General features: G+C 46.1%; 1 protein-coding gene across 2 annotated transcripts in view; it reads left to right on the top strand.

The window, feature by feature from the left end:
• The first annotated feature begins 4,412 nt into the window (after positions 1-4,412).
• Positions 4,413-26,895, top strand: part of Plekha2 (pleckstrin homology domain containing A2) — a 63,838-nt gene continuing 41,355 nt past the window's right edge. The window contains exons 1-3 of one of the 2 annotated variants that reach the window (XM_020164411.2): positions 4,413-4,572; positions 4,889-4,983; positions 16,645-16,808. In XM_020164411.2, the coding sequence (XP_020020000.1) occupies positions 16,668-16,808 (141 nt within the window). In that variant the 5' untranslated portion in view covers positions 4,413-4,572; positions 4,889-4,983; positions 16,645-16,667. The remainder of the gene's footprint in view (positions 4,573-4,888; positions 4,984-16,644; positions 16,809-26,895) is intronic. The other variant, XM_020164413.2, reaches the window with a different exon arrangement.

The raw sequence follows: 26,895 nt of genomic DNA, 5'->3' as shown, positions 1-26,895 counted from the left end.
CCATAATTCCAGCCTTTCTGCTTTAGTTATTTTTCAGATAAAGACTCACATTTTTGCCCAGGCTGGCCTTGGACTGCAAATCCTCCTATCTATGCTTCCCATATAGCTGGATGGCAGACATGCACTGCCACAGCTGGTTTGTTGCTTGAGATGGGGGTCTCACTAACTTTTTGCCTTGGTTGGCTTAGATCATGATCCCATCAATCTCTTCCTCCCTAGTAGTTGGGATTGCAGGTTTGTGCCACCCCACCTGGCTAGTCACAAAACTTTTGGTAGGACATACCCTTAAACATGGAATTGGTCAGTAGAATGGAAAGGAGATTCTAAAAAATGATAAATACAAAACTGTGGAGAGAAAAGAGCTTTGTTTTATGTCTCTCTGAATCCATCACAAGGTCAACATTGCCTGTATGGGTAGCTCACAGGGAGGAGGGCAAGCTCTGGGATCAGGCTGCCCAGGTCTGTATCCAGCTTTCATCTTTATGCCTTCATCACCTCGTCACCATAAAATGGGGAAATAATAGTAGCTGGCTCTCAGTGTCACTGTGAGGCTTGAATGAGGTAATACGTGGAAAGCACTCAGTACTAAGTGCCTTGGAAATAAGTGGAATGTGTGTGGGAAGAGAAAGACAAACATGTTCAGATAATTGTTGAATGAGTAGCCTGAACAGATTAGTAGTTTGAGTGATCTTTCTAGAATTGGAAATTCTAGAAATGTGGAATTGTACTTTGGTATTACAATGAATAACAGCCCCTTAAAAAATGACCAGCTCTTGCTAGAGGTGTAATGTGTGGCCTTGAAACAATTTATCTCCATGCAAAACTAAATGGGTCGAACAGGATGAAACCAATGACTATGACACCTTGTCCTACAAGTGTCCTTTCTCCAGTGGAAGGAACTAGCCCCAGCTTTATCCTAGGGATCTCTGAGGACAGAGAACAATACAGTCCCCGGAGGGGACATGGGCTCAACACTGGAGGTTATTAGGTCATCTAGTTAACCAGTTATAAATATTGAAACTGGTGGAAAGTTCAGAAATAAATAGCTAGGGTAGAATATGAGGCTTTCTTAGCTTGTGGGTGAGAGGTCTCCACCTTAATGGAAAAATTCCTGTACCAATATTAGAAGATTTTGTGGGGTAGTAAACCCTGGGTCCTAGAACCACCTCTGCACCAACTAGTTCAAAATTTTGAGGAAATTGTTAAACCTCATTTCACACTGGTCCAGTGAGAAGGCTGAAATAGTTGATGCAAAAGTCCTTTTTTTTTTTTCAGTACCAGGGTTTGAACTTGGAGCTTCAGTGCTCCTGTTCTCTGCCTCCTGAGTAGCTAGGATAACCAGGGCCTGGCCTAAATGTTTTTTTGTTTTTGTTTTTGTTTTTTGCAACACTGGGGTTTGAACTCAGGGGCTCACGCTTCCTAGCAGGCACTCTTACTGCTTGAGCCATTCTGCTAGCCTTAGAAAGCCCTTTTTGATATGCCTTTCCTCACAGATAAGAGTCACATTTTCAGGGCTTTTTATTTCATTGAAAAAAATTAATGCATCAAATCAAGCAATGGCAATAGTTTCTAAAGTAGTAGAATGAAGATATGGCAAAAGTGAGTATAAAGCAGGGTGCAGTGGCACATGTCTGCAATCCTAACTACTTGTCACGTTCAAGGCCAGCTTGGGCAAAAAGAGTTTGTGAGAGACCGTCTGAATGGAAGAAAGCTGGGTGTGGCGTGCACCTGTCATCCCAGCTACAGCAGGAAGCATGAAATAGGAGGCTCGTGGTCCAGGCTGGCCTGAGCAAACAGTGGGACCCTAGCTCCAAAATAACCAGAGCAAAAAGGGCTGGAGGCATGGCCCAAGTGGTACAGTGCCTGTCTAGCAAGCATGAAGCCCTGAGTTCAAACCCCAGTACCACCACCCTCCAAATTAAGTATAAAAAAGCTAGACAAAAAAAGCCTCCATGTTTTCATATGAAATATCAAAAACAGGCAGCTCACAGGTCAGGTGGAAAGCAAGTTAGTGGTTACTGGGGGTCATGAGAAAAGAGGAATGGAGTGTGACATAGAGTAGGTGTGGGGGATGAGAATGGCCTGGAAGTAGTTGTGACAGCTGTACAACACTGGGAATACACTGGGAATGTACTAAATATGATTGCATATGAACTTTAAGATGGTGACATTTATGGTTTTGTGTGTGAGAGAGAGGAAAGAGAAAGTGAGAGAGGGAGAGAGAGAGAACATACAAAAGGACTGGCAGCAGGCTGACCTTAGTGGACACCTGCTCTGTGGAGCCTCTTGGAGGAAGTGCTGGAGGCCCTCTGAAGAAGCCCTGTGAAATCCAGGGGAATGGAGGTGAACATCAGTGCAGAAATTGTCATGTAGTTGGAGCCAGGTCCTGGCCAGTGACAGATGTGGCAGTAAATAGGGGCTCCCAGAGGAATATGAGAAATATAAGCACAGCCCAAAGGACACTCATGACCCTGCTTCAGCTCCTGTCTCTCCCCTTCCAACTGTCCCCACAACTGTACTCATTCCAAGTCACACCCTTCCTGAGAAACTTGGCCCCACACAGCACATCTTACTCTTCTAAATGCTGATGTCCTGAACATGGCTGTGCCACTCCCGTGGCCTGTACAGGAGAGAAGGGCTGCCTCAACCTTCTAGTCATTCTTATATCCTCCCAAGGACACCAGAGGCTTTGGCTTTTCTGCCTCCCAGGCATCCAACACAGTAGTGCTCAGAAAATAGTTGTGGCTCAGAGACTGAGTGAGTCAGGCAGGCCCCACAGGGAGTTCAGTTTATGGGATTTAATAGGGACCATCCTATAAAATCTGAGACTCTCACCTCACTGCTCATACCGTAGACCATCAGTTCCAGTGGAACTTTCTTTTGGGAGGCTCATTCAGAGAATCAGACTGGAACTGGCCCAGTTTGATTACCCCAATGGAATTGTTCTCCTTTTCGCACAAAAAATGGTGATTTAACTTTTAAGTAAAAATTATATAGCACCTTTGTGATGGTCTGTAATTTAAACTTTGCAGATGTTGACCCTGAAGCTTGATCTTGACCCCGATGTAGAAACTGAGTCACTGAGACATTAAACAGCTTGGTTAGGGAAGGGAGCTAGGAAGAGGCCGGGCTGGGATTCAAAGTTGGGAATATCTGGTTTGCGAAGGCTGCCTGAACCCTAAGTGCTTGGCCCAAAATCTTCAGGAGCACACGCCAAAAATTGACACTGATATATTTATTTCAAGGGAGTTTGTTTTTTCCTTCCTTATTCAGAGCAAAATGTTCTAAAGCAGTCTCTTTTCACACCCGAGAGAGCGGTGTGGCCCATTTTCGCTTGAGCGATCAAAATGGAAGAGGAAATGTGCGACTTCCTCACGCTGTTTCTGGGGTGTGTGCTGTGGGCTCACCTGCCTGGAGCCCCCTTCTCTAGCTGTGCTATTTCAGCTGGGACTTGTCACGAGCTCCTTTCCCCTACACTTCTGGATGTGACCTGGCCCTCGCTTCCCTCCCTCGAGTGGCATCCTGGTCCTGCCCGGTCTCCTGCCCTAAGGCCTCTTGGAATCCGCACGTTACTCGTTACTCGCTTCGTTGGCATTGGAGTCCCCAGAAGTCGCCTGTCATTCACTGTGCCCTGTCCCAGAACGAATCCACTATATTTCGGTTTCGGATGATGTCTGCCTGACTCGATTGTATTTAAATTGTCTACCTCCTCACGTGGGAGGCCGCGTCAGAACCCAACAGACCTGCCTTTGCTAACTGAGGATCCAGGGCCAATTCACGTCCCGGAGTCTCTGTTTCCTCATCCGGAACGGGATGGATACCCATAGATTGCCATGTGGCTCCGACGAGGTACCCCAGTGGAACCCCAGAGCACAGAGGTTCCCTTGGGTCCCCCTGGACAACCTCACGCCTGCCGTCTCCCAATGCTCCACTTTCTGCAAACATCCCTAGGACCCCGATTAAACTGTTGGGGTCCACTGGGCTCCTAGGGCGCATTACAGACCACCTCTCTGACCCTAACCCTGGGTTTAGGATTCGAACGCCGCCGGACCGGAGGATGAAGACGTGGGGTAAAAGAGCGAGCCTGAGCCCGCGCGCTGGCCCGCTTCCTCCTGCTAGGATGCCCCAGCGCCGACACCTGCTGCCCAGCCGCGTCCCCGGCCAGGCCTCGCGTGCGCGGCGGGGTCTGGCGAGTTCTGCGGCCCGGCTCCCACCTGCGCGGCCGCCGACTGCATTAGGGGGTCGGGCGGCGCCTGTACGGCGCGCCGCCCCCGCCTCCTCCGCGCAGCCCGCGGCGCCCCGGCACCCCTCTCCTCCCCCGGCGGGCTCCGCGGAGCATTGTACTCACATCCGGGGCTGGGTTTTGCTTTAATGCAAAACGTAATTAACCCGGAAAAAAGAGCCGAGAGACAGGAGAGAAGGAGGGGTCGGGGGTGGGGGGTGGGGGGGAGAAGAGCGACGAGCGACGCGCACCCAGAGTTCGGCAGCGCGATCGCGACAGTCCCGTGGGCCGGAGAGGCGAGCCCTACCCCGATGTAACCTCCCTACCCAGCCCCGGCCCCTGCACGAGGGGTAAGTCGGGCGCCCTCGCCGGCAGCGAGAGGAGAGGCGCGTAGGGCGCGCGGGGGCAGGCGATCGCCGGGTGCAGGGGAGCCTTGGCGGGGCCGGAGCGGAGGGGTCGGATGCTCGGGTCCCGGTAGCTGACGGCGACGCGGAGGTGGCCGCCACTCCCAGTCCCCAGGGGAGCCCCAGGGCAGCCCCTCCTCCAATCCCCAGGACCGTCCGGGGTGGTCAAGGTCGCCACCGCCAGGGGTCGGGCTGCGGGGGTGGGGCCGGGGGGAGGGTGGGGGCGGGTGTTCTGCTGAGCTGCATTTTCTCACGTTTGCAGCGGCGAAACTTCTCTGCGGGTTCTGGCGCTGGGGCAGCGGCCCCGCAACAACTGCCTCGGCTGCGGGTAGGGGAGGAGAGCAGAGAGCGTCCCAGGCAAGTCCCTTGGGCACGGATTAGGGCGTGGAGACTCCTCTTTCCTTTTTCCCCACTGCCTTATTACTTGGCGGGCCTAGAATGCTCCCCTGGGGAGACCCCCCCCTCCCTCCTTTCCTCTGGGTCCGGCCACGGGCTTCTGGAATTCCTGGTAAGGGGGGGTGACTTGGTGGGAAAGTGCCCTAAAGTGCAGGCTGGGTGCCAGGTTAGGTCATTCCCTGGAGGGGAGCTGTCTTTCTCTTTCTCACCAACTTCTTCCTCACCTTACATAGTTCCCTTTTCTGCTCCAGCTCTGCAGACTATTTCATCAAAATTAAAAGAGAGAAAAGAGAAAAGAAAGGCAAAGGGAGGGGGAAAGGAGCCCAGGCCGTACAGGAAGGAGAAGTGTCCTAGCATGTCCAGGGCAGGAGGGCTGGGCCCGGAGCACCCTTGCGCATCTCCTGTCCTCGGCCGGCCCTGCCCCCAAGCCTTGTGCAGTAAACGTTTCCTTCCTTCAAGATGAGCAGACGTTCCGCTTCTAATTGCCCCGTCGGTGTCCCCTTTCTTTAGGACTCCAAAGGACTTTTCAGAGCAGCATAAACGGGGTGGAGGGTTGTACCAGGACCCAGCTATGGCTTCAGGGAGCACCTCATTTTTGCACTTGGGGATGACGTCCCAAAATTGTGCTAATGTTCTTAATATTTCTGACAAAATTGCCATTTTCCTTCTTTCTTCGTTATTTGGAGATAAAGCTTCCAGCTATGCAAAGCAAAAAGTTTTGAGAGAATAGGCGTTTCTATTTTCATCCCAGTTGTATTATTTTTGATATGGCTTGGGTAATAGGACATGTAGCCCCTGTCTTCAGGCGCTGACAATCCAGTGTACACAAAGTGGAGATTTCCAAACATCATTGTGGTAGATGTTAAGACTTCTCTGTTGTGTGCCACTTGAAGGCAGATGGCCTTTGCCTTAGCAGAGGTCTAGCTTGTAGTTCAAACTGTGGCCAGCCCAGCACAGGGCATCTACAAAGTGCTAAGTAAATGTGTGTTGAATGAATGAATGTCAGCGCATGGATTGTTTGCAGTTGTTGAAATGGGAGAGAAAACAGCATCTATAAACTGGCTTATGGAAGTTTTCTCTGGCTGTTGCTTTTAGACCTACCCATTCTTTGGCTCTCTTTGTGAACCCTACTTTTTTTTAACAAATTGTCTGTGACACTCCTGTGGCATTTTAGCTAGTTGATAATGGGAGCCCTGCTCACTTCATAGATGGGTAATTCCTGGGTATTAATTTGGAAATTGCCTGCTCGTTGGTGGAGGGTTTTTACAAACCTTTCCTTTCCCCTTTCATTTGTGCTTGCTTCTTCCCTCTTCTGTGTAAGGAAGTTGGGCCTGCAAATCCCATCTTGTCATAGTAGTGAGCAGAACTGTGTTCAGCTTGGTATTTTACCAAGGTCAAAATAAATCTTAAAGACATGCAAGTTTTGGTTGGTGGCTGCCATTGGAGAGAATCTGCAAGAGTGAGAAGAGGGGCTGTGGATGTAGCTCAGTGGTAGAATTTGCCTAGCAAGGCTATGGGTCCTCTCTCCGGTGGAGGTGGGTGTACCAAGCATCAGTTCTGTCAGTGAAGCCTCAGGGCAGCACTCCTGATGGTTGACTGAAAGTACTAGAACACTAGGAAGTCCCAAGCAGCAGCATGGTTTTCGTTGTGCGCATTCAGCTGGCACTTCCTCCATTTCCTGTCCTTCTCAGAGGGCAGGTGCACAGGTGGGTGATGCCCCTGTTCTGAGGCTGGATGACTCAGATTGGATTTTGTTGTAGACCACAGTGCAGTAAGTAATGTTACGAGTTCCCAAAGCTGCTGTGGCTCTCCTTTTTCTAGCTGACACAGACTAGGGCTGTGGCTCCTCTCTTCCCATCAGGAGCAGTTTGGGTTGCCTTGCTTTCAGTTTTTCATCTGTTCTAGTGAGCTGGAGAGGACTCCTGCGATCTAATTTGTTAGGATTTGGAGAGCAAGGAAGCAGAGCAAATATTATAGGGTGATGGCCTATGGGAAGACAAGAATCCTAGCCCTGCCCAACAGAAGCCTTTGACTATGAGACCAGGAATTGGACAGGCTGGGGAGAGGTGGGAGGGATCGGTCCCTTCCGGGGTTCCCAGGAGGCTTTGGCTGGTGCAGTTGGACTACAATTGGAAGACCCTGTGGACTTTTGTTCTGTATCTGGACTGTTCAGTTCTCCCTCCTTACCCCCTTCTGACCTTTTCTTTCCTTCCTTCCTCCCTTGCTTTCCTGTCCTTTCTATTCTTTCTTTCTTTCTTTTTTTTTGAGATAGGATTTTGCTATGTAGCCCAGACTGGCCTGGAACTTGTGCTAGGATCACAGGCCTGTGCTGTTCACCTGACTCCCTTTTAATGTTTTAGGCTTTGTAACTTTTCTGAAAGTCTCTCTTCTGTTCTGGCTTTAGTCGGTTGAAGTGACTTGTTGCTGTCTACAGGTTGAATTGGGCTCCTAAAGCCACATAGGTGGGCAAAAGGCTTTTGGTGTTGAACTGTGATGTGCTTTGGGGCCCATAAAGGTCAGGCAGCTGAGCTCAAGGGTGAGGTCCCCTTGTCCTTATGCTCTTAGAAACACTGCAGTTAAAGGGTGAAGACTGTCCCAGCAGCCAGAACTCAAGGCAACTGGCCATCAGCAAAACAGCTCTCTGCTGTTGGGAGTTCCCCATGGGTGGAGCCAGAGGCAGCTCCAGGGTCTCTTCTCTGAAATCTGAGAGTCCTGTGTGTGTTCTCTTAACTTTCAGAGCTGCCTCTCCAAACAGCACCTGTGGGTCTGTGGATATTTGTGATGGTTCTTGGAGTCGAGGGAAGAGTAAGGGAAGACAGTGTCTTTCTTTGTGAGAAGGACCCGAATGGCACACCCTTTCCATTGACATTTGCTCATTGATATTTGTTGGGTAGAGGTGGCCCCTGCAGTTGTGTTTCCTGTGTTAAGCAACTTTGCAGTGGTAGTTGTGACTGCTCTTTAGGTGCGTCTCACTCAAACACATGGGTGCGCGCGCGCGCGCACACACACACACACACACACACACACACATCACACCCTCCCTCTGGTACTGGGGTTTGAACCCAGGGCCTTGCACATGCTAAGCACGGGCTCTACCACTGAGCACACAGATTTTAACATTATTTGCTCGCTACTTTTCTGGTCCCAGTCCTTGTGTGAAGTGCTTTTCACACATTATTTCATTTAGTCCTCCATGCAATCCTTGAAGTAGGTAAGGTGATTATTTCCATTGTGCAAAGGAGGAAATAGGCCCAGAAAAGTTAAGTGGCTTGCCTACATTTGCAACCAGGTCCTTCTGAGTCTAGAACCCATGCTCTTTCACTTCCTTCCCCACATGGACGGATAACTGGAGTCAGTACACCCTTTTTAGTGGTCCTCTGCTTGCAAAAGTTCAAAAATACTCCTGCTGGTCATTGTCACCTGCATATCTGCCTTGCCACACCCAGCCTCTCTTCCTTCCCTAAATCTAGAGTCAGGCTTCTAGGCAGACACACCTAGGCTGTGTACACTTCTCTCTTGCACTGTGCAAAAGGCCAGCAGAGAGGAGAGATAATGCCGTTTTCTTTTCATCCTCTCGCTTTCCATGTTTTAGTCCCCTCTCATTGATACCTGTAGCCTCGGGCCTGTTGTAAGAAAGCCCCACAAGTGAGACTTACCATGTCTTCTAAGTGGGGAGTGGTCAGGGTTCTGAACGTTGGTGATCTGAGGTTCTGTGGGCTATCGATAAAGCAAATGTGGCTACCTGCCTGCTCTGGAGAGCTTTCTAGTGACATGGTCTCATGAGTCTTCAGCCTTGGGCAGCTTTTGTTGCTCAGGGCTCCGCCAACCACATTTTCTCTGAACATTGGAGAGACTGCTATTAAGAGAGGTCATGAGTACTTTAAAAAAAATTTTTTTGGTGTCTTCATTTGAGTATCAATTTTCAGTTTCTCTTGCCTTTTCTCTCAATATTCTTTTTTCCCTTAAGAATTCTGTCTTGAGTGTGTCTTGTCCTCCCTCCCCAGTTTTGGGCTCCAGCAGGATTTGGGCCACCCTCGGGTCAGCATGGCCGCCGCCTTTCTGAATCCTTCATTCCTAAAGACGTTTGCATTCCTCGCCTGGTGCTTTGCTGGGAACATGTTCTCCGTACATTTCCTTCTCTCTCACGTTATTCTCCTGCCTTGGACTGTTTGGAATTTGCTCTTATGACCGTTGCAAAATATTACAGCAAGAGGAAGTGGATGCTCCCACACTTCCCAAGTTCTGATCTCTGGCTGGTTCTCAGGGATGTTCTCTGAAGTCACCATGCTTGTTCTTAGCGCCACACTAAGTTCCCAGTGCTTTCACTGGGTTGTTAGCACCGTGGTGGCTCTGAGACCCCACCATTCACACCTAGCATATCTCTCACCAAACGCAAGAGCCCTCTGAGCATTCGGCTGCCGGGGTCCCCACGTATGCTGGCAGTAGCTAAGTGTCTGCTCTTCACCTCCACACCTCGGTTCCTGTCTGTTGGGTTGCCATCCTCTGTGAGACCTCTGATGTCATTTCCTGATGCGCTCTCTCCTCTGACTAGTTCAGCAGTTTCTGCATGGTGTCCTCGCTCAGTGCTGTGGCTCTCTCCAGCTTCTGCCTAGGAGGGGGCAACAAGACAGGAGATGTGGCTCTGCATATCCTGTGAGGTGACTAGAAATACCCTCTTGACTTTTGGAGCGTAAGCCTGGAAAGTCCCTTGTTCTGCCAACCCAGACTAATGTGAAAGGAAAATCCCTAAATTTTAAAATTGAATCAATTGCTTTCATCTTTGAACCGAGGTCGTAGTAGATTAGTCTGTAATATATAGGCAATTTCACTTGAGCCTTTATCTCTTGTTACCACTTTCTCTCTACTTTGTTGACCTCAAACCTATCAGAACAGTCCAATGGATGAATCGCTCATATTTCATTCTACTCTTTCCTTTGTCTCCACACTACACTAGTTATCTTAAAACTCAAGAGGGTGGATATAGCAAGCCATGGCTTTCATTTTATTTTATTTATTTTTGTGGTGCTGGGGGTTGAACTCAGGGCCATACCGGTGCTAGGTAAGTGATCTGCTACTGAGCTAAACCTCCAACTCCAGACCACATGTCTTATCACTTAATAGCGCTAGAGCTTTTTCTTTGAAATTTGAATTGTCTGTCCATCTATTCATTTCTCCATCCAGCCATTTATTTTATTTTACTTAAATTATTTATTTATTATTTTGTAGCATAAGGTATGAAATTTGTTGAAGTGAAAGAAATGAAAGCCCCCTCAAGACAGGAAGGGACCCAAAGAAGGGTTGGCTACTTATTGTTTTTTTTGAAATGGGATTTCTCTGTGTTGCCCAGGCTGACCCCAAACTCCTGAATTCAGTTGTTCCTCTGCCTCAGCCTCCTGAGTAGCAGGGAATACAGAGGTGCTTAACCATGGCTTAGCCATTATTTTAAAATGTCAACCCACCTATCAAGTTGGGGGCTTTTTTTGGCAGTACTAGGGTTTGAACTCAAGCCCTTGTTCTTGGTTGGTAGGTGTGCTCTACCCCTTGAGCCATGGTCCCAACCCTCATTTTCTAAGTTTTAAGAAGGAAGACCCCTGTGGCTTCATTTTCTTTCTCAGAGCACTGGCTACTGTGTAGATCAGGCATTGCAGCAAAGATTTGGTCTGAATATTTGGTCAGCCCTAAGGACATAGTCTTCTCTCATGAAGACCAGAGAGTAAGGAAGCAAAGCAGCAGGGGGAAGGGTGAGACCCTTTGGCAACAGGAAGTAAGAAACCCAAGTAAGTCCAAGGGCATGAAACACCTTGGGCAGGTATTTGATGCTTGGGTAATTGTGATGTGTGAGATATTAATTTAATAGGTTTAGGTCTTTGAAACACCAAAACGTCTCAAGACATATATATATAATTTAGGCAAGGTTTTGCTTGTTTATGAGCTCTGGAGAACTGAGAACTTTATTATCAGCTTCAAAACTTATGTGCTAGTGGTGGGACTGCTTGTGGAATCAAATATCTTTCTTTTCTGCTAAAAAAAAGTATCACTTATTTCCTGTACAATATTTGAAGAATATGGAAAAACATATAGAAGTAAATAGAGTTCATTTATAACTCATAGATGGTAGCTTTAGTATTTTGGTGACTGTGTGCCTAGTCTTTTAAAGAAATCCACATACAGGAATAAAAACATTAGATGATTGAGATTATATTACACATCATTTTATATCTTTGAAAAACTTACCATGATATGATGTCTAAAACTCACTAGAAATTACTTGAAAACATGTTTTTTTTGGTTTTTTAAAAATGTGTATTAGTTCCTTATGTGTCTCAGAATTTATTTAATTATTCCTTGAACACTGGGATATTCAGGATCTTTTTAGCATTTTTGTTATTATAAATTCTATTGCAGTTGCCAACTTTTTACTTTAATCTATTTGCATCTTTGTTTATTTACTTGGATGGAATCCTGAAAGTAGAATCACTGTGTCAAAGAGCAGGGACATTTTTAGCTGTCTTATTACACGTTGCCAAGTTGCTTTTCCGAAAGGACCAGCCTCTTGTCCTTGGCACATAAAAATCCTACGACCTTCCCTCATCTCTTTTTCTACAAGTGCTTGACATCTGTTTTAAGCAGCAGTCTTCTCTTCATGCTTTCACCCTCCAGGACCTGTCTCTTCCCTGGGTTATGTTCTGTTTCATTAGGGTCTCTGTTCCAGCTGTCTCTTGTCTGTTATAATACAAGTCTCATAAAGGTCTTGATCCTCGGGGCAGTTTTATTCCTTGTTTGATCTCCAGTGCTGGAACCTAAGGCACTGCAGTGGGCAGTGGAAGAGAGATTGTGGGTAAGGTAACCTCTCAGGGGCCCTCATCTCATCCGCTGTGCTCGTGATCTTCCTCTAGTCACCTGGCAAACCTGGCCAGTAATCCTGGTTCAGTGGCTAGTTAGCCCACTCACTGCTGGTGGTCATGCTTGCTTTCTCTAAGCTTCACTTTTATCATGATTAAATATGTAACTTTTGAACTTCTGTTCTACCGAAGAAATCTGGATCCTACAAAGCTTTCTATTTTTTTTTTTTTGGCGATACTCAGGGCCTCGTGCTTACTAGGCAGGCTCTCTACCACTTGAGCCATGTCCCCAGTCCCTTTGCTTTTTGCTTTACTTACTTTTGAGATAGGGTCTCCTGCTTTTTGCCTGGGGCCAGCTTCCTCTGGGACCTGCAGTTCTCTCAGTAGCTGGGATGGCAGGATGGGGTCTTGTGAACTTTTCACCCTTGCTGGCCTTGAATTGAGATCCTTCCCATCTCTGCCTCCCAGCTACCTAGGATCATAGGTGTGAGCCATAGTGTCTGCCCAAAACTTCTCTCTTTTAATTTTACTTTCCATTAAAAATACATTATTTAGTTATTGGAATTATATGGGACCATGTTTTGGTTTGCTTTGGTGCTTGTGTGTGTGTGTGTGTGTGTGTGAGAGAGAGAGAGAGAGAGAGAGAGAGAGAGAGAGAGAATTATAGGCACATATGCTCTTGATTTGCCCAGGAGGGTGAATGAAATAAGAAACAAATATGAGCAGGAGTTCACCTTGACCAGTCACTATTATGTGTTACAAACTAGCAACGTTCAAACTCAGTATTCCAAATGTGTAGGAGAGTAGTGATTGTACATTAGTAGCTACAACATAAATAGGTAAAATATTTTTTGAATGCAATTTTTAATAGGTCTCAATAATTATAAAAGATCATAGCCTATGACCAATCATATTGTATTTAGAATTCATGCTCTTGCCATGTCCAAGAAGAAAGAAAGCACAAAAATAAGAAGTTTTAGCATTATTTATAATAGCGAGAAATTGGGTATGACCTAACAGTGTAATCCTAGAGAAGTGATTGAGTAAATGACAGTAAAACTGCTGGATCAGTGCTATTCAGCCACAAAAACGGTGACTAGAAACACGATGTGCCAGTATGAAAAATGTCTGTGACATCATTTAAAAATGTCAAGAGGCCAGTTACATAGACAGTGACATGAAGATGCATGAAAAAGTGGGAACTTGGCTGGAGTGATTTTTAGAAACGTTCCAGGCTGGGTATGGTGGTGCGCGTTTGTAATGATAGTAGTCAGGAGGACCTTGAGTTCCAGGCCAGCCTGGGCTACGGAGTGAGACCCTGCCTCAAAGCAAAACAAAACAAACCCCAAATAAAACAAATTCTGGCCATGTTAAGATTTTTGTATGACATCCAGGAAGCGCTAGGGCGGTTTGGCATGCTTGTGCTGTGAGGGCTTGAAACTACTTGCTAGATACTTCCAAGGGACTAGCTAGGGGGCGGGGTGTTCAGTGCTTAAACCCAGCGTGAGCACCATCCATGTTACATCAGGAGACAGGGCAGGGCAGATCACTGTCGGGATGTGGGGCTCCGGGCTTCTGGGCGAAACACCATATACCACCTGCTCACTGTGGTGGTAAAATGTGACTTATGAGGTGGGGATGTGGCTCAGGCTCAGTGGCAGAGCATTTGCTTAGTGCCTGTGAGGCCCTGGGTTCTATCCCCAGCATCGTCAGAAAAGAAAGAAAAAAGGAGAAGAAAAGGAAAAGCAATTTGAGATAAGGGATCTTTGAGAGTCAGAAGACTGGTTAAAGGCTGGCAAAGTGGCTCAAGCTGTAGAGGTCCTGCCTAGCAAGTGGCCCTGAGTTCAAACCCCAGCACCCCCCTTACCCCCCACAAAAAAAAAAAAGCTGGTTAAACTATAAAATTGTAGGAACATTGTGGAGTTGGGAGGACATTTGCAGCTTTGCCTCGGTTGTGGTAGGGAAATCCCTTCGTGTCCATCAGGCATTGCTTCCAGGACCCCCGCAGATACCACAATTCACAGATTCTCAAGTCCCTTACAGGAAATGGTGCTGTTTTGCACTGAACCTCTGTACATCATTCCATATATTTAAATCATCTCTAGATTACTTATAATGCCTAGTCCAAGCTAAATATGTGGGACTAATTCTTATGCTGTATAGCTTAGGAAATAATGATAAGAAAAAATATCTGTAAGTGTTCGGTACAGACGATACTTAAAGATTTTGTGTGTGTGTGTGTGTGTGTGTGTGTGTGTGTGTGTGTGCTGGGGCTCATGCAGACTAGGCAAGTGCTCTACCACTGCGCTAAACCCTGAATCCTAAATGAAACTTAAAAAGATTGTTTTTTCAATCTGTGGTTAGTTAGACCCATGAATGCCAAGGCTGACTATATATGTATTTGCATCGTTACCCCCCACTTTGGTAGCATTGCTAGCAGTCTCTTGTTACCCAATTGCTGCTAAATTGGCTGAGGATGGAGTGGCAGTGGTTATTTTCACAGAGGCCTCTGAAGGAGAAGAAAAGCCAGAGAAGATATGGAGGATGATGGTGACATGGTTGAAGAGGCCAGGAACCCTAGATCCTGTGTACCAAGTCTTGCAGCTGTCGTCATAAAGGTTATTCAAGCAGACCAGAAGGAACTGTCAGATGATCAGGGCTTAGCACCTCAGGCTTGTGTTGCACACACCATTGAGTGTGCAGAGCTATGTGGGTTGGCTAGTTAATAACCACGTATCTCTGGGTGATGCTAGTCCTGCAGCCCATCCATCCTCCTCCTCCCACAGTCTTCAGCTCTGTGACTCAGCTACATCTCTGGACATCCAAGGGCCTCCCCACCCACAGATCCACAGTCAGGAGTTGCTGTAAGCAGAATTCCAATTCCGGTCTTTCTGTTTGGTCTGGGAGGGTCTTCTTCTACCATGGGTTCATGCAAGTGGGAAGCCCCCTTGACAGAAGAAAGAACATCTTCTCGAGTCTCTGGCTTGAAGAAAAGGCAGGTGCCAGTTAATCCTGCAGGCTAAAAAGGAGACATTTGGAGACATGGGTTAAATTGGACACCGTACTTCCCAGTTGGCCCAGAAAGGGTCAGCCTTGTTCCCCCACTGAGTTGTACATTTTCTCTTAGAGAATTCATCCGGCATAGAGAGCCCTGTGGCCCCTGGAAGTTCTGTCTCTGGGGTTGGGTTGGCATCAGGTGGTTCTCTATTTGCTGGTGTGTGTGTGTGTGTGGTGGCACTTTATCCTTGAGGCAGCCTCTCAGTACTGTGTGGCTCCGCGTAGAGGTGGAAGAATAGACTGTGTGCCAGTCACCACCTTAGAGCTAGCCTGGTCTGGTCCTATTGTGTGGGACTTGCTCCCTCTGGGCCTAGAACCAGGGCTGTGGTGCCCCTGTAGCTTGCTGACCCAGTGTCATTTGACCTTAGTCAGTTGTCTCACAACTTTGCTTGGCTTTGGGTTCCAGCAGTAATGAATCTTGCTCTGTGGGAATCATTTAGGGTGCAGTGTGGGTGCTCCCTCTCCTGGGAAGCCTAAGTGGCAGATGCAGGTCTGTAGGCCCCATCCCACTTCTGCCATGTGTGTGCAACCAGACTAGGCTCCTCCTTGGAGAGAATAGTGCTCCCGCCCTTTCTGGTCCTTCTAAGAGGCCCAAGGATTTTCTGAACGAAGGGAGAAAGCCTTGGATTTGCAGCTCACCTCCCATCACCAAAGACCCTGTACTGGAGCATCAGGGTGGCACCCTAAACAAAGCACCACAGACTGAGTGGCTTAAACAATAGAAAACAGCTTTCTCAAAGTTTTGAAGGCTGAAAGTCCAAGATCAGGGTGTCACCTGATTGTTTTCTCCTGAGGGCCACAAGCACAGGATCTGTTCCTTGGTTCATGGATGGCCATAAGTCATATTTTGAGGCTTTCAGGGGTTAGGACTCTAGGGTGTAAATTTTGGGAGAACACAATTCAGCTCATATCAGCAAAGTAAGGTTAGTACCACTAGGACAGGGCTGAGGACTATGCTCCTATACTGAGGCTCCAAGAACCCCTTGAGTTTCATCTCTTGATGACTTCAAAGAACTAGAGGGGCTGCCCCTCCTGACTAAAGGAATTTGAATCAAAGCTTATGCTTTTTCTGAGATAGGTGTGTCTTGTATGAAGTGAGTTATGACCCACTTCATGAAGCTTTTGTGCAGAGTAATAATAACTGCTGTTTGTGAAGTGCTTACTTTCGTGTTTAGCACTTGGTTCACAGCCAAATCTATAAAGTGTAGGTACCATAATTACCCCCACGTTATAGATGCAGAAACTGAGCTGTAGAAATATTTAATAACTTGTGGCCACGCAATAAGTGTAAGAACTAGGATTTAAGGCCTCTGATCTGAAAAGTCAAGGCTGTCTGGAATATAGTTCAGCGGTAGAGCACTGCCAAATATGGCTGAGGGCCTAGGCTCAATCCCCAGCACCACCCACACACAAAAGTCTGTGCTCGGATCCTCTGTGTGTGTAAAGTGCTTGACACTGCCCTTGGCACCTGGTGGAGTCATGGGAAAGTTAGTTAGGTACACGTTAATGGGTTGTGATGAACTGCTTGTGGCGTTGGTAGAGGTTTCCAGAATCCTAATGGGGCAAACGTTTGGTGCCATGGGGAAGGAAGCTGATGGAAGGGAGTCCTATCCCAGCTTCTCACAGAGGTGAGTCAAGCCAGGGACAGGTGAGGTTTCCCCAGGTCCAGAGACAGAGCCTGCTTTACCCTCCTTCTCACTAGCTCCTCCCTCCTGCCATGCAGGGTGATGTGAGCAGAGCCCAGGAATGCCTTATGTGGATCGGCAGAACCGAATCTGTGGGTTTCTGGACATCGAGGAGAATGGAAACAGTGGCAAGTTCCTGCGGAGGTACTTTATTCTGGACACCCAGGCCAACTGCCTTCTCTGGTACATGGACAACCCCCAGGTGAGAGGCCAGGTGGGAAGGGGGCAGGGCTGCTGCCATCACTACCTGGGAGGAGTGCCCAGGACCGCGTGAGCCTTGAGCGCTTCACCTCATGAGCAACACAAACCTGCTGGTTTATAAGTAGGGAAAGACCCTTTGACAGACAGACACACACATATTCATTCATGCATGCACGCACATACACAAAGAAAACCTTAGCAAGGGCTGGGGGTGTAGCACAGTGGTGGAGTATGTGCTTAGCCCCGCCCCACCCCCCAAAAAAAAGAAAGAAAGAAAGAAAAGAAAAGAACATCATCTCAGATTCTAGTTGAGGAGACAGAAGCGAGCATACATCTGCTGCCTTTCTCACGGGTAGGAATTTAACACTTGCAAAAGTCAGGCAGAGGCTGGCCAGGCTGGCTCCAGGCTGCCAGGCATGGCCTGCTTCCTCTCACCTCTCTGGTTAGGGCTGTGGCCTAACTAGGCTGCTCCTGCTCTTCCAGTCTGGGGCCTCTCCCCAACAGAGAATGTGACCTGGTTCTCTGAGCTGGACAAATGTCAGACTTCTTTGGTCTCCTGAATCAGGAAGTCATGGAGTCTTGGTTGGAGGTGACCTTGGAGGTCGCCTTGTTTTGCTTCCTCATGCTACAGATGAGAAAACTAAGTCTCAGACATTGCAGTTGACCAAGGCAAGGACTTGCTTAGCATTTTGTGGGAGTCAAGCACTAAGATAGCGACAACTTTTATTGCTATGCCTTGGGTCCTTGGAGTCACATCTGATCTGGAAAAAAAAAAAAAAAAAAAAACCTCTCTTTGGGAAATCTAGGTTTTTAAAAATTTTTTGGCTGGCTCTTTGTTTCCCACTGTCCTGGAGCAGTTCGGTGAAATGAGGGTGTGAAGGCTGGTATGCCCCCTGAACAGCAAGGTCACGGGCAGGACCATGTGGCTGTGGGAATAGGGTTCGCATCTTGTTAGAGGCTCAGGAAGAGGAAGGTCTGGGAGTTGAAGGATGCATTGGTGCTTTAAAATGTGATGTGGCAAAAATGTCATGTGAATCTCTAGGTCATCATCCAGGGACCGGTCCTCTAGAGGCCTTTGTCATTTGTCTTGTGGATTTGATGGCCCAGAGAAAACTTTGTAGATGCAGCAAATGTAGGCAGAAAGTCAGCTACTGGGAACTGCCTTCTCCAGGAAAGATCAGCCCTCAGTACACCTGTGCCCTATGTTCCCCCTCCCCCCCCCTCCCCCCGACCCCGGACCCCCCCCATCCTGGATGAACCTATTGCTTACGTTCATTTGATATGCTGAGCACTGGGACTTGAGCTTGCATATGGACTGCTACACCTCTGCTTGCCTCTCACCATGTTCAGTCCTGGTTTGCCTTCAGGTCCTGCTGTATCATTTTCCCTGCCTTTGCTCTGCACAGGTGCCCTCAGATGGAGCAACAGAGCTCCATTCAAGGAGCATTCAAGGTTTTTCTTCCCCACTGTTGGAAGGGCTTGGAATTCAGTCTTTTGTTGCCTAGAGACTTGGCTTGTGGCATGCAAGGAGGAGTCCTGGGGGACTTAGGGTTCCTGGATTTCGTTCCTTTCTATTTTCACTCTTGGCATGTCTCTCCCACTCTCCTGCTGTGTCAGCTCAACTCATCCAAGTGGATTTGGTCTGATGTATCTGCTTTGTGCTGGCTCCCAACTCAGGTTCTCCTGAACTCCTATTCACTTGCTGCCAGCTGCTGCTTCTGAGAGCTGGATGTTTCTGCCCACTCTGGGCCACAGAGTCTCACTGTTAGTGACAGGTCACCCAGGACTGCCGTGTCACCACCTTGAATCTTTTAGTTTTTATTTTTTTTTGGTGGTACTGGAGTTTGAACTCAGGACCTCAAGCTTGCTAAGCTTTTTTTCTACCACTTGAGCCACACCTCCAGCCCTGTTTTTCAGATAGGGTCTCACAACTGTGATCCTCCTTCCTATGCCTCCTGTGTGTCTGGGATAACAGAGGTGAACCACCACACCCAGCATGTTGGTTGAGACGGGGATCTCATTAACTTTTTGCCTGGACTGACTGGCCTTGAACTGAGATCCTCCTGATCTCTGCCTCCCGAGTTCACCGTCTTGGATCTTGAATGTTGCCAGTTGTTAGAATTTCTCTAATTCTGATCAGCCCTCAGATTTGATTGTCACTTGGGACCAGAACCTATACCAATCTTGGATGCTATGCCTGGCTGCCTTCCTGGCTCTCTGGAGTCAGCCTCTGCACCAGCCTTCCCAAGGGTCACCTCTTCTTTCTTGCCAGCTGAGCTCTTAGGTTGCTCTTTGTGGTAGAACCTTCTTTGAGCTTGAATTACCAAGATGAACGTGTGGCCCATTGCTGGAAACTCTACATTTTCCCAGGATGCAATAGATTTCAGCTAGTGTGGCATATTCCTAGAAAGGAAGGGTCTTGCTGTGACCTAGGGACAGTTCAGAGCATTTTATTTCTTCAGTGGTTGGGTTAGTTCTTTGCTGTGCTCGTGAACAAGCAATCTTTCTAGATTTGAGAATGAGTGCTTTGGTAAATTGTAAAATGATGCTCATGGACCTTTGCTACAATGCTAGGCATGATTTACTGGGTTTTCATTTCTCTCTGATAGCAGGTCTAATTGGTAGGTATTACTGTCCTCATTCTAAGGTGAGGGAGGTGAGGCTGAGGGGAAAAAAATCTGCCTATGGTTACATACACAAAAGAGTGGCAGAGCTGGAACCCCTGTTGGTAGTCTGACTCTGAGGCCTTGTCATTGCTGTGGTTGGTAATGAGATAGTTATCATAGGGTGACTGGTTTGGTAGGGCAGAAAGCCTGCAAAGGTCTTTGATTAAGAAAGTCAGTGGACTCTAGGACCTGGGAGGTTCTAGAGGGCAGAGAGCTTAACTGGTTGAGCTTTTGATCCACAGTGTCCAGGATTTGATAAATGTGCCCTCACCAAATGAATGCATTCACAAGCTAAAGAACCCCACGGAAAGAGGCTGTCAGAAGGTATGTCCTTAGGAGGTGTGCTGTTTTAATATTGCTCTCCTAGGATTAGGGACAGGACCAAAACTGAGTGGAAACTGCAGACTAGTACACCCTGGGCGTGTTGGTCTATCCTGTTGAGAGAAGAAATGAAGACTGTTTGGCTATTGAATACTTTACTTTTATAAGGAAAAGGAAACCCTTGAAATAGTATCTTAGTTTTTTTAACGGGCATTAGTAAGTGGGATTTTCTGAACCCACCTCTCTGATCTTTGCCTGTTGATGCCTCCTGGTAGTTGGTGCTCACTGAGTCTCTCTCTATGATCACTGCCTCTACTGCTGTTACCAACTATGGCATATACTTACTGAATACTTGGTCTTTGCCACCAGGAAGCTTCCGGTTTGGTTGTTTATGACAACAACACACATAAAAATACATAGCTCTAATAACCTTAGCCCATCATTCTAACACCTTAGTCTGTCATTCCTTGTTGATGCCAATGTTCTGGTTGTAAGAGAAAGGCTTGTAGCTGCTCTTAGCTAGCTCCTACCCATGGCGGGAGATACAGGGCCTGGAAGTGGAGTCTCACACGGAAGGTTCTCAGACCTGGGAGACAAGAGACCAAGTCTGCAAACCAGACTCCTCACTCAGTTGATTTGTTTTGGGCAGGTCATTTCTGGAGCTTAGCAACTTGCCTAACACATATTTTTTAACCTTGTCCAATATGTCAGACACCAGCCTCGATGCCAGGCCACTACAGTGGGCAAGATGGTCTCTGGCTTTGTGGAGCCTCCGTTGCAGCTTGGGATGTGGATGGTTAAGCACAAATAGGGTGGGGAGAGTTGTAGGGTCCCCCTTCATAGAGGAGGTGGAACGTGAGCCAGATCTTGAAGAGAGGGTGAGGTTAGAGTGGATATTACTACACATTGTTTATGTGCATAGAGCATTTTGTAGGCTCTGAAGGGTTTCCATGTTCAAGGTTTCATTTCATTGTTGTACCCACTATGTCCCAAGCAGAAGAGGAAGAGAAGGGTGCCAAGGTGGGCAGGTGAGCTTACCTGGTTAGAGGGGTGTTTGAGGCTGGGATCCCCAAAAGACCCCAGGAGTTAGGCACTGAGACAGCTCTTCATTGAGGAGTTACTCTGTGGAGCCTGTGAGGAAAGCTGGGAAACTGGACAGAGAAGAGAGGAAGCCAGACAAGGGTGTGAGCTCAGGCAGAAGTTGTGAGGGTAGGGTTTAGCCTGGGCCTGTGGGAGCTGTGGGGTGAATTAAGCCTCAGAATTGTCCCAAGAGAGCTGGGCTTTCCTGTGCTTGTGTTGGACAGTCCCTGAGTCATTGACTGTGGCTCTTCAAATTTGGGTAAGATGACTTTTAGCAGCCTGAGGTCAGTTCCCCAAAGCAGAGTGGGGGAATCTGGGAGGCCAGTAGCAGTATCTGCAGTGGGGGTGGCAATAGGAATCTGAATGCATCCTGGACCATACATTGCCTTGAATGTCTGGCAGTATTGTGAATTGGTGCGGTAGAGTATGGAACCAGCATTTTCCATTACAGGCATTGGTGACACTAAATTGAGGACAAAACCCATTAGCTGAAAAGGACCCCTCTAAATGGAAAGTTTCAATATTATTGATTATGGTACTGTGATTTAGCTAGCACATTTAAAAGTCAGTATGCTGGAAGCATCAAGCAAACAAATGCTTCTTTTTTATTGCAGTAAGACTACTTAACACGAGATCTACTCTTTAACAAATTTCTAAATGTACAATACCATCCTATGAATATAGACATGATGTAGCAAATCTCTCTAGACTTCAGTCCTCTTGCATGCAAATAATTTGTGTGTGCGCGTGTGTGTGTGTGTGTGTGTGTGTGTTATTGGGGATGGAATCCAGGTCTCATGCATTCTAGGCAAACCTTCTCCTACTGAGCTATATCCTCAGTCCCCAGCCAGGTGTATTTTATTTTTTTTGGTGAGGCTGGGGTTTGAACTCAGGGTTTCACACTTTAGATACTCTCCTTCTTGAGCCACACTTCTAGTCCATTTTTCTCTGGTTATTTTGGAGATGGGGGTCTTGCAAACTATTTAGCCAGGCTGGTTGCAAACTGAGATTCTCCTGATCTTAGCCTTTCAAATAGCTAGGATTACAAGGTGTGAGCCACCAGGGCCCAGCTAGTAGTTGTATGTTAATTGAATGTGAGTCCTTATCATGATAGAGGAGATGAAATTGCTCAATTAGGGCTGCCTTGTTTTGTTACAATGGCCTCTGAGTTTTAGTTGCACAGCAAGGCTGATGTTCACCCCCTAGAATGCTGAGTAACTGCAAGAGTAAATTATATGGCCCCAGACAGGGTAAACAGAAGCATGGAAACAGTATTGCACTGGATGGTTGTTCTTGTCAAGTTTTACTATAACAAATGTATTTTTTGTCTTCTACCAAAAATATTACTTAGTTGTATTTATTTTTCAAAGGCCATGATGTGAATTATGGATAATCAAAATATCCAAAAAGATTGCATGCTTCCTGGTGAATCCAGGATCCCAGAGCCCTTTTGCTTTGTTTAAAAATAAACAACAAAAGTGCTAGAAGCAGGTCTTTCCATTGACAGGGGCAAAGAACTTTAGCAGTGTTACCAACAGAATGGATTTTTAGCTGCATTTTAGTGGAAAGAAACACAGTGCTGGAGGAGATTCCATTAATATGTAACTTATTAAGGATAGTAATGTTGTTTTCAAGGCTGAGTGAAAATTGGTATTTTTGAAAGAATTATGGTTCTGTATCAGAAATATTCTTAAGCAATATTTGGTTGAAATCCATCAATATTTAAAAGCTTTTTGCATTATCTGCATCAACTCATTCAAATGCCGAGAACCAGGAAATAGCTTCCTTTTAAAAACAGGCAGTCCATGCACACCGTGCAAAATTCATTGTAGGAAAGTGGATATGGTGATGTTTCTCCCTTCCTCTTTTATCCTCCAGCCACAGAGTCCCCTGACAGGGCAGCCAGTATAGACAGCTTCTTTGGTGTCTGTCCAGAGCTTTCTCTGCTTCTCTAAGCATCATTGTAACTTTCGGATCTGTGGCAGTTGTTTGGGCAAAGTTTTTTGGTTTTTTCTGGGTTTTTAAACAGATTCTATCTTTAAATTTTAATTTTGTTATTTATTTATTGTATTGTTCATTTAAAAAAATTTATTGGCTTTATGTAATTGGTGTATTAACTATCCATGGTGACACACAATTGGGTTAAGGAGAATTACTGATGTGCTTTTATCTATATTTCATTTGAATAAGAATGAATGCAGTATCCTTTGGGGAAAAGTAGCCTCCAATAACAGATCTGTAGTTTCACAAAATGCAAATTCTGTTAAGGTTAAAATCATTTAACTGAAGTTTTTAGAATTTAAATTGTGTGGGCTTTTTGAAAGTTAGCATAAAATGCTACAAGTGAAATTTCATATTTTCTGTAGTAATCCTATTTTTAAAACAATTCTTGTGTGTGTTATAGTATGTGTTTTTTCTTCAGTTTAAAAATTAAGGGCTGGATGCGTGGATACAGCTCAGTAGTAGAGGATGTGCTTAAGATGCACTGTTCCTCACCCACCAAATTTAAAAATCTTAAAAACTAAGAAGCACTTTGGAACAATCAAATTATTAATTAGCACTACTTAGGATTAAAATTCAAGCAACTGAAGAGATAGAAATTGTGGAACATGGCAGAAATTTTACTATTCCAAGATCATGGTGAGGCTATTCTAAGAGTTCTTAAGACTTGTCTTTGGTTATATTGTTATATTTTGCTATAGACTGTAGCCTTCAATATTTGTTTAATATTTCGATTACATACACTTCTATATGTTTATACATGTAATTATATACCAAAGAATTCCATCTTCTTCTTATTAAAATTGTGCCTCTAAGGCAAAGCAGGCTATTGTGTGTGTAGGAGAGAGGGGCTGCGAGCTGGGATTTTGCTTTGGAGCCTGCTTGTATTAATTACACTAAGTGAGCACAGAAAGTAGTTGAATACATTGCTTTTCCAGCCTCCTGTCCTCATCTGCAGTGTGTGGTAATGGACTCTATCTAGTCACAGTGACGATTAAAGTGATAAAATGGGAGAGTGCTCTCATCAGCTCTCAGTGAGACTGAGTTGTGGCTTGTTTTGGCCATGACATAAGGATGTGATGGGGAGAACTGGAGGTGACAGCTCTCCAGAGCTGTCTGGAGTAGTAAGGAGTTGGGGAGTTTATGGACCATGTGAAGGAAGAAAATGGCAAGCATGGTGACTTGACAGAGGGTGAAGAATAGTCGTCACTAGTTTAGTAAGTGCCTCACTCAAGGCTGACCTCCTAATGCATATATTTATAAGCCAAAAACTTTACAACTTGAGGGTGGCAAAGTTGTTCTCTTCAGAAAGAGAAGTGATGGTGATATAAAGAAAAATGCTGTTTTTATCCATCCAAATTTAAGAGAATGAAATGTGAAAGCACAGACTGTGTGGTGACAACACAAATGTGAAAGCAGATGATGTATTCCCTGAAAATTGGCACTCAGAATAGGATAATTACTATGCTACTGCAAGTTCCGAGGCTGAGTCTTAGTTTTCTCATCTATTAAATAAAAAAGACCATTATCTGTCTTAAAGGATGATCTAGAGAATTCTATAAGTAACGAGCATGTTTTGGGGCCTGGAAAATAGGGGATGCTTAATAAATATTAGTTGACTCTGGATGGCAAATAATATCTACTGGTTGTTTTGTAAATACGTGGTGATTATTTCCGTCTTGTTTTACTTAGTTTCTTTGGACTAATAAAATTAATTGATATTATATGATAGTGTGTCAGCTAATTATAAAAATATGAGCGATATCTTTGTTAGCTGACCATAGGGGAAAAAACTTAAAATTAAGTATTCCCATGTTGCATTTTGCTGATACTTAATTCAAATAATATAGATTAAAATAACCCTGTCGCAATAATGATGTTTCAATTCATGTTTTAACAGTGTGCATCATAGTAATCCCCTATTTATTTAAAGTTACAGATTTTCTCAGGAATAATTTATGTACCTAGCAATATATATATATATTTGGTAGTACTGGGTTTGAACTCAAGGCCTTACACTTGCTAAGAAGGTCTGTACCACTTGAGCCACTCTGCCAACTCCCTAGCTGTATTTCTTTAAACTTACAAGTATTTAAATTTTCAAAAAGTTGAGTACCTGGTTGGCTACTGGGAAGGGCATGTGGACCACTAACAGAGATGGGGATGTTGGAAATTAGAGATAAGGACAAAATAGTTTCTGCTGGGTATCGAGGGAGTAGGGGGGGAAAGGGAGGGGGTGGGGGGGGGAAAGACGGGAGGTGGGGGAGGGAAGGGGGGAGAAATGACCCAAACATTGTATGCACATATGAATAAAATAAAAATTAAAAAAAAAAAGAGATGGGGATGTTGGGAGGGGTGCTTAGAGGGGAATGGCAGAGTTTGAGGCAGCTCTGGAGGAAGCTGTGTTGAAGGAAGGGATGGAGGAGTTGGCTTACTAAGTGTAAGGCTTTAGAGCCACCCAGGTGGCCAGTAGTCAAGGTCTCAGGACCCACATATGTCCAGGGGGTGTCTGGAGTCCAGGCTTTTGGTCAGGTCTCTGTCCCTGTCACCAGAGTTGGAAGAAGGAAGTAAGGAGATTTAGGGGTGTGGGGTCAACCGACTCACACACCGTGAGACTCATCATGACAGAAGCAGGTGTTGGCGTTTGCCAACAAGAAATAGACATGCAGGAAACAGAATGAGAGTGCTAAACCAGTAACAGCTCATGGCATAGAATTGGCTTCTCATGCAAGATTAAAATACACATTTTTAACTGGAGAGTGGGACTGCCATGGGTGTTTAATGTGCATTCAAGTTTATATCGGGAAGTGAACCCACAGGATGGAGGGGAAATGTGTTGGACACTGCAGCTGTAGGTAAAGCCACTGCCCAGGGCGCCTGGTGCCTACAAATAACTTGTTACATTTCTTTTGGGTTTCTCTCATAATAGGGAGAGGGCTGTGGACTATGGGGCAGGGGGCTTTCCTTCTCCCCTTCCATCCTGTCACACAGGTCTTCCTAGGTGACTTCTTTTCTGTGTCTGAATGGCCTTGGCTTTGGTGCTTTGGGCTGTGGTTTCAGCTCATGGGCAGCCATGTTGGTTCACGCCCCAGCTATGGGATTGTCATGTGCAGGCCATTCTCTCCATCTCCCACCGGTTAGCCAGCAATAGAGCTTGGTAGGTTTTGAGAGTCTAGTAGGTTCCTTGCTGTTGGTTAGGCGTCTCAGGGGACATAAGAGAAGGTAAAGAGGCGCCAGCACTTCTTTTTCCTTTTCTCTTTCCACTCACTCAACCCCTGGTGTTTTGGAGCTTGGCATCCAAGAGCCAGTTGGACTTGTTCCTGACCTGCCCAGCTTGGGCAACTTTATAGGGCCTTGTTTGGTGTAACCCTGCTGGTCCTGCTCTTGTATTTACTTTTCATTGATAATCAGCTCTTAGATATTGTCCCACAGGAGGTGGCATGACTTAAATGAAAGTGCCATAAAGGATTTGGGGAGTCCTGAAGGGCTGGGTTTAAATACTCGCTTGACAACTTGCCACCTGTGTGACCTTGGGCAAGTTGCTTCACCTTCAAGATTAGTTTGTTCATCTGTGAAACAAAATTGTTGGGATTAAGCCACAATGTGGAAGAACCTAGCAGTGTGTGAGGTGTGAAGTAGTACATATATCTCAGTTTCCTTCTTTCTTTCTCAATCTGTGGTCTGCTGGAACACCAGAGATTTGTTGGGGTTAAGAGATCTGACTTTACTGGGCTCCTTCTCCCAGTTGAGCCGTGAGAGGACTCCTGGTGGATGAAGATGTGTCAACAGAACCTGTCAGGATTGATGTTCTGTGAATTTATGCATCAGTAGTTGGGTCTTCTGGTCACTTCAGTGCTCTGGTATTTTTCTAGAAGAGGGGAAAGGGAGTAAAGGTCACATTGGTAAGTTTTTCTACTTGAACAAGCAATGCTGCTGTTTTTAGAAAAAAGCTTCCTATAGGAGGCACGCCAAATCTATGTATAGGCACTCAGTCACTTTCTTGGCGATGGAAAAAGAATA

Source organism: Castor canadensis, chromosome 14 (assembly GCF_047511655.1).
Source record: "Castor canadensis chromosome 14, mCasCan1.hap1v2, whole genome shotgun sequence".
Taxonomy (NCBI): domain Eukaryota; kingdom Metazoa; phylum Chordata; class Mammalia; order Rodentia; family Castoridae; genus Castor; species Castor canadensis.
This window is presented reverse-complemented; position numbering and strand designations above follow the sequence as displayed.